We start from the raw sequence: 12,500 nt of genomic DNA, 5'->3' as shown, positions 1-12,500 counted from the left end.
GTTTAAATTCACTCGGAGAGAGAGATAGATAGATAGATAGAGAGAGAGAGAGAGAGAGAGAGAGAGAGAGAGAGAGAGAGAGAACATAAACATGCTTGAATTTCCATCTGGTTGACTAGAGAGACAGACAAACAGACAGACAGAGACAGAGACACAAAGAGAGAGAGAGAGAGAGAGAGAGAGAGAGAGAGAGAGAGAGAGAGAGAGAGAGAGAGGAGAACATAAACATATTTGAATTTCCATGCAGTTGACTTCGCATAATCGATGAGGCTCGGCTGACCATGCGATGTTAAAGTTGGTTTGACATCAACGATTTTTGTTCGGTATTTTTCTTTCCTTTTATTTCCCTCCGCACAGAAACATCTGGATCTGCTCCCTTGTCTACTTTGTACGTGGCTTGTTGATGTTGTTTTTAGTTGTTGTTGTTGTTGTTGTTGTTTTTCTTTCACACATGTCCAAATGCACGTCTTGCATTTGGAAAAAAAAAAAAAAAAAAAAAAAAAATCAGTCGACACCGGAGCCAGCAAGTGCAATGTCTTCAATAGATCCAAAAGGAACAATGTCATATCATATTAAAACTTCATAGTCTCTGTCAGCGTCCTGTGGTCTTTGTCTTTGTTTATCAACGCCTGATATCTCTCTTTATTAGTGAACCGAAGACGGTGGTCGTTGTTCTTAATTAAATAGTTGCGCCGTGGCGTCTTCAACTCGTGCTGACTGCGCTGATTTGTACTTTCAGAGTGATATGATTATGACGTACCCCGAAATCTGGGGCAGTTGGGGCAGACAAAGACAGGCATATCATTGTCAGTGAACTGTCAGCGAACATTTCGTGCGCAGATTGGACTATTCAGCCATCTGCGCATTCACAGATAGATTCATGAGCATCCCCCCCCCCCACCACCACTACCCTCCCCCCATCCCCCAGCTGGATGACAACGATGGTCATCATCGATCTCGATGGACACACACCACCACCACCACCCGGAAATTAGTAGGATTGTCATTTCCATTGTCATTCTTACCACGTGTTCTCGTCGTCGTCTTCTTTTTCGTTCATGGACTGCAACTCCCACGTTCACTCGTATTGACATGAGTGGGCGTTTACGTGCATGACCGTTTTTACCCCGCCATGTAGGCAGCCATACTTCGTTTTCGGGGGGTGGGTGGTGCATGCTGGGTATGTTCTTGTCTCTATATTCCACCGAACGCGGACATGGATAACAGGATCTTTAACGTGCGTATTTGATGCTGCTGCTTGCATATAGCCTATACACACGAAAGGGGTTCAGGCACAAGCGGGTCTGCAAATAATGTTGACCTGGGAGGTCGGAAAAAAAATTTCCACCTTTTACCCACCAGACACCGTTACCGAGATTCAAACCCCGGTACCCTCAAGTTGAAATTCCAACGCTTTAACTACTCGGCTAGTGCGCCAGTCTAGCACATTAGTCAAAGGATTGCTTTTTCGTGATGAAGGGTCATACATGCTAGATGTTGAACTCAGACCTCTTTCCAGTCCGAGCTCATCATGCCGAAAATATCATGGCACTTTGTTATCTCTTGCGCACCATGTGCCGTTTCAGTTTCAGTTTCACTTTCTCAAGGAGGCGTCACTGCGTTCGGACAAATCCATACACGCTACACCACATCTGTTGAGCAGATGCCTGACCAGCAGCATAAACCAACGCGCTTAGTCAGGCCTTGAGTGCATGCTTACATATTTGTGTACCTATGAAAGTGGATTTCATTTTACGTAATTTCGCCAGAGGACAACACTCTCGTTGCCATGGGTTCTTTTTCAGTGCGCCAAGTGCGTGCTGCACACGGGACCTCGGTTTATCGTCTCATCCGAAAGACTAGACGCTCAGTTTGATTTTCCAGTCAAACATAGGAGAAAGGGCGAGAGCGGGATTCGAACCCACACCCTCACGGACTCTCTGTATTGGCAGCTGAGCGTCTTAACCATTCTGCCACCTTCCTCCCTGTGCCGACTAACCGGTAATGTGCAACGTTGAACGCTTACCCATTATCGGTAATTTGCAATACTTTGCCCATATCCTAAAAAAACACACCAAAAAACCCCCCAAAAACAAAAAAAAACCTCACCTTTTCAGAACCTATCCGTAAGCACTCTTGGTTTCTTTCTTACATTCCCAACTACCGCCCCATGCCTTCCAACTCACTTTGCATGTATGAGGAATGAGAGAGAGGGGGTAGAGTGGCGGACAGAGAGTAGTCGGGAGTGGTCTATTGTTTTTGTGTGTGTGTGCTTTATTAATATTAAACAACAACATAGCATGAGCACATAAACACAAAAAAACATGGGAAGGGCAGCAAGCATGGCCTATTTAAGCCCTACCAAAGTTTGTTTTTTTCTTTCGTGTATAGCGCTTTGAGCTCTCTCTCTCTCTCTCTCTCTCTCTCTCTCTCTCTCTATATATATAGATATATATATATATATATATATATATATCGCCGCGTCTAAAATTACCTACCTTAAGGGCGTAAAATCGATAGGTCGTTAAACTCCGCTCTACCTAAAATTTCCTGGGTCCAAGGAGCAAGACTCGATGGAGTGAAACGTACCAGTCACCAATGTGTTGATTTCATGGACTGCAGGCAGGGATGAGTAGGAAAAGGAAGAAAAGAGACCCCACCCCCACCCCCACCCCCTAAAAAAAGGGGGATAAGAAGAAGAAGAAGAAGAAGAAGAAAAGATTGATGCACGTTGGGAAATGAAATAAAGTACACGGAAGAAAGATGATGTTGATCAGTATCAGTATCAGTAGCTCAAGGAGGCGTCACTGCGTTCGGTCAAATCCATATACGCTACACCACATCTGTCAAGCAGATACCTGACCAGCAGCGTAACCCAACGCGCTTAGTCAGGCCTTGAGAAAAAAAAAAGTAAAAGAGATTCTTCATTTATTCTCTGTGTATGTACCTAGGTACGTACGTAACTATGTACTATGTATGTAATTCGTCAATCAATCAGTCATATCATCTCTTTTTTATCAGCTCCCCAGCAATACACCCATCCAACCTCCCAGACACACCCACACTCCGACACAATCAATCGATCAGTTTCTTTGATTGTCTGTCTGTCTGTCTGTCTGTCTCTCTGCTCTCCATCTGTCTGTTTGGCTGGCTGGCTGGCTGGCTGGCTACCTGACCAATCGTCTGTCCACTTCTGTCTGTCATCTCCCGTTGCCCATGTTTTATTTTACGGTTGGGAAGATAGGGAGATAATTGCCTTGTTGGCTCTAACAGTGGTGTGTGACGGCCTGTTTTCCTTGTTATGCTTTTTTTCTCCATCTCTGTGTGTGTGTGTGTGTGTGTGTGTGTGTGTGATTGGGGGGGGGGGGGGGGGGGGGGCGGAGGTGGGGGGGGGGGGTGGACTTGCCTTTGTTTTTCAATTATTCGTACAATACCATATTTTGTTTCGTTGTTGGTATTTCGTGTTCTGGATCGGGTGCTGGTTTTAGTTCCCTTGTGTTTGATTGTTGAATTGCTTGGTTTGCGGTTTTTTGTTTGTTTGTTTGTTTCTTTCTTTCTTTTTGGTCCTCTTGATCGCTTGCCTCTATTGTTGTTGAATGAATCCTTGCGAAATACCGAAATATCAATGACTTTTAATTAATTTGCTGTGTGTTTTTGTTTCTATTCGCAGGAACATCACCTTCCGGGGTGCTGCTCCAGTCCTACCCCTGTAAGTCCTTCCTTGCCCAGTTTGGTGCCTCTACAAGGACCTGAGCTTACACAACCAGACACGCAATCAGAAACAGCATATGTAAAAAAATATATATAATAATAATAATAATAATACAAGGGGGAGAAATATGGACTGTGTAGAACGACACAAAGGCAGGAGGTGTTAAGTCTACACTGATGTATTCCTTGACTGAAACTTTTACCGCTTTGTCCACCTGACTCATTGTCAGTCCTTTGGACTGCGGGGGGTCGCTGCCAGCCGCCCGCTCTTCTAACCAGTTCACGTAAACCATCTCCCTACCCCCCATGCCCCCAACCCACCCCATTCACCACCCAACACTGGGACCAGCTCTCTGAAGAATGGGCCTCAGAAATGGACTCAAGTGCGCCAGTGGAGAAACTTTCCACATTTTCTCCCCCTCGTGGAAATTCCTCGTTTGATTTCTGACACTCCAATTGAATGCTGCATCTGCTTGCCCGACAAGAAATGATGAGCCGCTAGTGGCCGGGGGGCAAGACTTGGGCTGGGACGCTGGAGACTGGTTTGGACAAGAAGCCGGGATGTTTTCATGCCATTTGTAGATTGGCTGACTCTTCTTCTTCCACCCCCTTCGCTCTTCTTTTTTCTCCCTCCTTCTTCTCCCCTCTCCCCCCCCCCCTCTCTCTCTCTCGCCCAGGCTTTTCAGCGCTCGGAGGGGATAGTGGTGGAGGGCACAAGTGGGGAAGGGAAGGGCTGATGGAATGACATTGGGGGAATTCAGGGAATTATTGAAGTGATCTTCCACCAACCTGTTCAGCTCTTCTTGACGTCTATACAACAAGGGGAAAAAAAAAAGGAATGAGTAAATAAAAGATGTTCGACTGGTTTTGTTCAGGCCTCCATTGATCCTCGCGGCTATTGGCAGTCAGAAGTTTTCTCCCTTTTTTTGTTATCTTTCAGTGTGCACAGCGTGTAATTTGTTGCTGGCAAACGAGAACGAAAGAGAAAGAGAAATAAAGGGAAGAAAAAGCTTCATCAGACAAACTGCCATTGGAAATGGAAATCGTCGGCAGTTGACACTGCTCTTGCATTCCGTGTATCGAGACCATATTGAAGACGTTGTTTTAATTTGTATGAATGTTACAAGGATAACACAGACGTGGGCTTTTGCAAACGCAGGCCTATTGAATTTTGATTGATTTCAAACTGAATTTCAACCATAAAAAAGCATCCTTCTTCTACGGAGATTAAAAGATAAATAAATTAAACTTTGAGCTTGGTTAGAACTGATCGAAGTCGTTTCCTGTGTTTGACTCTTGTTACTGATATATGCAATAATTTGATACACCTGCTTCTGTCAATGGAGTGCTAATTAAAGACAATCTTTTCAGCTTCAGCAAAACTGCAGCCTTGAGTGGTACACATCGACCGACATATTTGTTTTTTTGTGGAAAGTAGAGTCATCAGCTTTCAGTCACCACTTCCAATTCAGTCAATCTTTGCTTTCTGCCAGACTCTGATAGTCATGCTGTGCTTTTGAATTAATGATCACAGAAATCGTTCCAACGAAAAACGTAAAGTAAAGCAAAATCGTTAGAACTTCACGTAAATAACCCAGAGTTGATTGACTTAGAAAAAGATTGCTAATGTAATAAGGTTCTTAGGCGAAGAGTTTCCGCCGAAGCGAACGATTAAATTCATGCAGCCGATCAAACTCTGAGCAGGACTTGAGAGAGAATATACATACCCGAGGAAACAGGAGGACTACAGGTCTGGTGATTTCCACCCGTACTGACAGAACAGAATCTCCCAGCTGCAGGACAGTGTTCACGTACGTGATTTTGCTGGTGGGGGCATTTTCTGATTGGTCAACCCGAACAGCCCAGCTCGCGCATCATGGGAACTTTTGTGGCTCTGGTCGTTGTCTTGTACTGCTTTCTGCTGCAAGGTAAGCTGTGTTGTGGGTCACTGTGATTGTTTGTTTGCTGTTATTGTTGGTTGTCTATGTTGCTTTTGGTTTGTTCTTTGTTTAGTGTCGTCGTGTGTGTTTACTGTTTCTTTGTTTGTTTGTTTGTTTGTTTGTTTGTTTATTTCTCTTTCTTTCTTTCTTTCTTTCTCTCTCTCTCTCTCTCTTACTGTCGATCTGTCGACTGTGTACGTGTGTATATCAGTGTATGTGTGCGTGCGTGCGCGCGCGTATGAGTTTGTGTGTGTGTGTGTGTGTGTGTGTGTGTGTGTGTGTGTGAGTGAGTGAGTGAGTGAGTGAGTGAGTATGTCTACTACTGCAGATTTGTGTCTTTTTCTTTCTGTGTGCATGTGTATAAGATATAGAGATAGATGGGGCGAGAGGGAGAGACGGACAGAGAGAGAGAGAGAGAGAGAGAGAGAGAGAGGGGGGGGTCAAGTAGTGTGTTGTAAGGGACTAAGGACAGCAAATGATGATTGAACCTAAGCAGGAATTAACTGGAAAAGCACCGTAAAGGTTGAACACATGAATAGGACCACTGTATACCTACATAACATTTATGCACATGCATGGAACATTATGTTGTTTGGAAGAGATAGGGAGAGGGAGGAGGGAGGGGGCAAAGAGATAGAGAGAGAGATAACGAAAGATAAAGAAAAAGTGAGATATAAAGAAAGATAAAGAGCGGGTGAGAAAGAGAGAGATAACGACAGAGAAAAAAGTGAGAGAAACAATAGGAGAGAGAAAGATAAAGACAGAGAAAGAGACAGGCAGACAGAAAGAAAAGAGAAAGAGAGACCCTTGACGCTTTTTGACGCTTTTTGACAATTCAGTGTCATTGACCATGAGGTCCTTATGACATGGGTAAATGCGTCAATATGACTTTCATTGCAAAACAAAACGTTAGAATAAACAAATGAAAATTGAGAAAGCAACTACTGAAACAAAACAAAGAGAGCCAACTGGAGAGAGACAGAGAGACAGAGAGAGAGAGAGAGAGAGAGGGGGAGAGGGAGAGAGAGGGAGAGAGAGAGGGGGGAGAGAGAGAGACAGAGACAGACTGACAGACAGGCAGAGAGAGGGAGGGAGAGAAGACTGAAGTCTGAAGTCTGAATGGTTTATTGTTTAGGCCTTTCTGCCCGTGACAACATGGGTAAGGGGGGGGGGACTTCCGTGTTAACATCCATTATAAAGAGAGAGAGAGAGTGAGAGAGAGAGAGAGAGGCAGAGAGAGGGGGGGGGGCGGAGGGGCGTGGGGGGGGGGGGGGAAAGATGAAATCAGCTATGTGTTGTAGGAGACTGGAAAGAACATATACCTGTACTGGAACCTAAACACCGGAGTTACCTGAATCTTTTCTTTCTTTTTCTTTCAAAACGCTGTAAAGGTTACACACACTTACTTAACATTTACATTGAAATTGTACATCTGCTTGACATTTACACACTGAAACTGACCTTCCATCGTAGGCATAAAAGGGAGTGATTTTTCCCCCCTTGTATTGTCTTTGTGATGCTCTTTCTTAAGAAGGAGGGGGAAAGAAAGAGAAATAGAGATGGGGAGATGAAGAAAAGGCGAAGAGAAAGATAGAGAGAGAGAAAAAAAATAAAGAGAGAAAGAAAGAGAGATCAGTTTCAGTTTCAGTAGCTCAAGGAGGCGTCACTGCGTTCGGACAAATCCATATACGCTACACCACATCTGCCAAGCAGGTGCCTGACCAGCAGCGTAACCCAACGTGCTTAGTCAGGCTTTGAGAGAAAGAGAGAGTGACAAGTAAAGAGAGGGAGAAGGGGGTGGAAGAAAGAGAGAGAGAGGGAGAGAGAGAGAGAGAGAGAGAGAGAGAGAGAGAGAGAGAGAGAGAATGGAATGGTTTATTCACAATCAGGCCACAGGGGGGTATACGTAAACATAATACAACTCAACGAAAACACATAAGCAAATAAGCATTAACATAGACAACAAACCGTGCATTGTATCCGTGTAAATATATAGACAACAAAAAATACATTAATACCGGTTTACGAAGTAAAAATTTAGAGAGAGAGAGAGAGAGAGAGAGAGAGAGAGAGAGAGAGAGAGAGAGAGAGAGAGAGAGAGAGAGAGAGAGAGAGAGAGATGCAATGAAATGTAAATGATGTTTTTCGAGAAGACTAGCGGTCCATTCTGAATTGACCTGAACAGGTATGTTACAAATGGTAATCATGTACACAGAAAATATCTCATTTAGATGTATACATACATACATGTGTGTGTGTGTGTGTGTGTGTGTGTGTGTGTGTGTGTGTGTGTGTGTGTGTGTGTGTGTGTTACAGTAAGATTGTGAAACAGTAATTTCATTAAAGCCTTGTGGCCATCGGAGATTTCATTAACTCACTGAAATTCTCAGTGATTTGATGACATTTCTGAAATATTGTCATTCGTTTTTCGCACCCCGGAAAACGGAATATGGCTGCTTACATGGCGGTGTAAATAAAGAAAACGATAATGCACGCAAAATAGCACATGTGTGTGTGTGTTTGTGTGTGTGTGTGTGTGTGTGTGTGTGTGTGTGTGTGTGTGTGTGTGTGTGTGTGTGAGTGAAACCTGATTGCATGATACAGGAAACGTCCAATGGCAGCTGTCAGTCGGCTCCAGGCATCCTGTTGTGCAAAATGACTCCGTGTTTGCAAAGCGCTTGGAGCTTGGTCTTTGACCGAGAATAGGCGTTATATAGGTATATATTATTATATATTTATCATCATATCATCACCACAGGAAAGTGTGGCAGACTGCACAGTTCAAATAACAAAGTGTCGCACTGATGTCTAATCCTGGACATGTATCTCTTTCAGTAAGGATGTTAGAGAGAAGCAGGAACGGCGAGCAGTAATTTTGACAGGACTTTTCATTCAGGAAACTCACTCCACAGAGATTGCTTGGTCAAGGAGTATCAGTATCAGTAGCTCAAGGAGGCGTCACTGCGTTCGGACAAATCCATATATGCTACACCACATCTGCCAAGCAGATGCCTGACCAGCAGCGTAACCCATCGGGCTTAGTCAGGCCTTGTGACAAGGAAACGTCGACAAAGTATCAGCATATCTCTCTTCGATCAGCAGTCATTGATCATTTGAAGTCTAGGAGGGAGGGACGGGGGTGGGGGGTTGGGGGGGGGGGGGGCAGTAGGGGGTGGGGGGTATTTTCTATTTTTCAAGTGCAACAGTGACGGAAATACAAACTGCCAGACATGGTGGTGCAGATGCTTTCAGGCAAAAAGCTGCTCTGTAATTCTGGCTGATCTTGTGATTTTATAATGTGGGGTCATTTTTTTTTGAATGGAAATTGAATGTATGCTATTTGTAATTTCATCCTCGCGACCTTTCCTTGATGTTTGTTTCTCATATGGAATAGAATGCTAATAGTTATGGTTTATAAAGAATTTTTGCCTGTATATGTGAGGTTCAGATATTTCGTTTGATAACTGCTGTATTATGCATTTAGAGATTTCATAGAATCACTTCGAATTTTTACTGATTTCATGACATTTATGACGGCTACTTGTTACATCAAATAGTTAAAAAGTAGATTTCAGGGATTTCATTAAACTATGGTTTCCCACTCTTATTGTAAAGGTGATTGGAAAGCAAGCTACAGGGAAAAAAAGTCACAGAAAAGTCACAAGATTGGGAAGGGGAAAAAAAGTAACAAACTTAGGAAGGAAAAAAAAAAATCACAAAGACTGTACGTGCTCACATTACATGCATTAGCCCTTATCTAAATCGATTTGTTCTTTAACTGGGGCACTACACGAGAATGACTGTTTAATTTAGCCAAACTCGATATGACACGCGCTCATGTATCTCTCTCTCTCTCCTTTCCCACGATGATGATGAAATGAAACCAGCAGTTTCAGTTGAGACAACTCAAGCTGCATTTGCCCACAAATCAAATTGATACCACAGCGACTCGTCCACAGCTTAGCATTTACAAGGTTCATGCGACCTTGATTCGTCATTCACTATCCCCTGTGTTTTATGTCAGAGTTAAAAAAAAAAAAAGGCACACAAAAAAAATTTCAATCTGGTTGTGCGTTATACGCTTTACTACGCTCTGATTTACTCGCTTTGAGTTTTTGTCGCCACAAAAGTGATCCAGAACGAAAGAAAGTGGTCCAGAATTGTTCCATCATGATAATATTGTGGGTGGAACAACATACAGAACAGGAGAAATGTCAAGGGGTCTGGTATTTTGAAACGTAACGTTTATCTTTGGCCATGTTTTTTTTTTTTTTAATCTGTGACTTCTTATTGTTCCCTGCAATCACTGTACCACACACACACACACACACACACACACACACACATATATATATATATATATATATATATATATATATACACACAGAGAGAGAGTATACTCAGCAAATATATTGAGTAAGTGAATGGTCAAGAGTTCCAAGATGCTATTAGATACGTTGGGTTTATGCTTGGTGTTCAGACGGTCTGATATTATTCAGTGAATGTATTCTGCAACATAGCTGTGCTCATAAATGAAAGGATTCATGCTGAAAAAAAGGATGTGCATGGAAACGTACAATGTGTTTTGACACTGAATGCGATGTTGACAGAAACAAAATGTGTAGAATGCTAAAAGCCAAGAGACAGAATGAAGTAGTGTAAAGCAATAAGAGAAAGAAATTATGGTTTGGAAAGAAAAGATCAGGAATACAGAATTTTATACTGAAAGATCTGGTTTGTTCTGTTGGTGTAAAAATCAGAGTTGGAATGAAATATTTCAAGGCAAGTAGAGAATGAAATTATCGTTTAGAAAAGAAAAAGAAAAGGAAATACAGAATTTGTTACTGAAAGATCTGGTTTCATCTGTTGGCGATCAAAAACAAAATTTTACAAACAATCCTCCATGGAACTGATGGGAAGGGTTCGAAACAGGAAATTTAGAAACGAACATTGCAGATGAAGGGAAAAAAAACATTTCTTGAGACCCATATTTTTATATTTTCCAGGTTGTTTTTTTTTTAAAAATTTTTTTTAGTCAGCAAACGTGACAACGATTTCGTTTTTGGAGATTAAGAAATATTTTTTTTAATCTTGTATCTTGAGACTTTGACACATAACAGACAGACCTGGAGGAATCTGTTGAACAGTTGTGCGCGGCGTCCCAATGACTCATCATAAAGTTAAGGGAGAAGAAGAGAACACACACACACACACACACACACACACACACACACACACACGCACACACACACACACACACACACACACACACGCACACACACGCACATATATATATCTATATATATATATATATATATATATATATATATATATATATACATACACACACGCACACACGCACGCACACACACACACACACACACACACACACATATATATACATGTGTGTATATATAAAATATATAATATATGCAAATAGATAGATATGTATATATCTCATTTAAATCTACCCTCAAAACCACCCTATTCAAACATGAATTGTTTGCTTGTGCTGGTGTGTGTATGCGCGCGCGTGTGTGCGTGTCTGCGTGTGTGTTTGTATTTATGTGTGTCTGAGTATGTATATCATTGCATCTATCTCTTTCTCTCTCTCTCTCTCTCTCTCTCTCTCTCTCTCTCTCTCTCTCTCTCGCGATAGTAATAGATAAATGACACGTGTTGATTTAATCTTGATTTTCTGTGTTGATTTGCTGTTAGTTTCGTGTTCTTGTCATGGTTACATCCAGACCTGAGAGACAATGAGAGAAAGAGAGAGAGAGAGAGAGAGAGAGAGAGAGAGAGAGAGAGAGAGAGAGAGAGACGGAGGTGGGGATGGGGGTGGGGGTGGGGGTGGGGGTGGGGGGAACAGGCAGACAGGATACAGAAGTACACACTGACAGACAGAGAAATACAGACATAACACGCATGCGCCGGCGGAAAACAAGCGTTTCTAATACAGAAAGGACCAGACCTACACTTGTAATGAGAAAAGTTTCAAGTGTTTACGATCAAACAATACGTTCTCAAAGGCGACCTCAACCCTTACCCTTACCCTTACCCGCCCCTCTCACCCCTCCCTCCCCCACACCTTTCCCCTCCACTCCGCTACTCCTCTCTCTCTCTCTGTCTGTCTGTCTCTCTCTGGCTCCCAGTTCTTTTCCCAGCCTATTCTTCTTCCACGCCTTCTTTTCAAATACTAGAGGAAGCCTCATACTGCGATTCCCTCCCCCCCACCCCCCCACCCTACTCTTTGAAACACTTGATCAAAAAAAGAAGAAGAAGAAAAAAGAAGAAGAAAGTTATAGATCTTCAAGCAGACCTACTGTCCGTTACAAGAGGGAGAGAGGAAAAAAAAAAAAAAAGGGGGGGGGGGGGGGGGTTGGGGAAGCAAGAATGGAAAGGGGATGGATGACAGCTGGGGTGAGGGGTATGAGGATGTAGGTGGGAACGGGCAGAGTTTAGGGGGTCGCGGGGCTAGCCGGGGAGGGGGGTTGGGGCCTGGGGTGGGGGTGTGGGGTAGGGGTGGGGAGTTGGGGGCGGGGGGCGGGGGGGGGGGGTAAGAGCAAGGAGTATTATTCTGAACGGTGATTCGACGAGTCGTTTGGTTCCAATTTGCCTGACCTCCCATGATGTCAGACCTGTTACGATTCCGGATAATGCTTTTCTTCTCCTCAGTATTAAAAAAAAAATAATAAAAAATAAAAAAAAGAAAAAGAAGAAGAAGCAGAAAGAAAGAGATTTTCTTCTTCGAAAGTTTCTTATTGTCTAGGAAATAGAAAAGACCAAACCAACCAACCAACCAACCAACCAACCAACCAAACCCATCCAGTGATATGATGGTGATGGAAT

General features: G+C 43.0%; 1 protein-coding gene across 1 annotated transcript in view; it reads left to right on the top strand.

Moving 5' to 3' along the window:
- The window catches only part of LOC143282406 (opioid-binding protein/cell adhesion molecule homolog), a 279,886-nt gene that overhangs the window by 14,695 nt on the left and 252,691 nt on the right, over positions 1-12,500 (top strand). Inside the window, exon 2 of the mRNA XM_076588035.1 lies at positions 3,671-5,639. Coding sequence (XP_076444150.1) covers positions 5,588-5,639 — 52 coding nt within the window. The 5' untranslated portion in view covers positions 3,671-5,587. The remainder of the gene's footprint in view (positions 1-3,670; positions 5,640-12,500) is intronic.

Source organism: Babylonia areolata, chromosome 5 (assembly GCF_041734735.1).
Source record: "Babylonia areolata isolate BAREFJ2019XMU chromosome 5, ASM4173473v1, whole genome shotgun sequence".
Classification (NCBI taxonomy): Eukaryota; Metazoa; Mollusca; class Gastropoda; order Neogastropoda; family Buccinidae; genus Babylonia; species Babylonia areolata.
The sequence above is the reverse complement of the archived record's forward strand: the minus strand, read 5'-3'. Positions and strand labels throughout refer to the sequence as shown.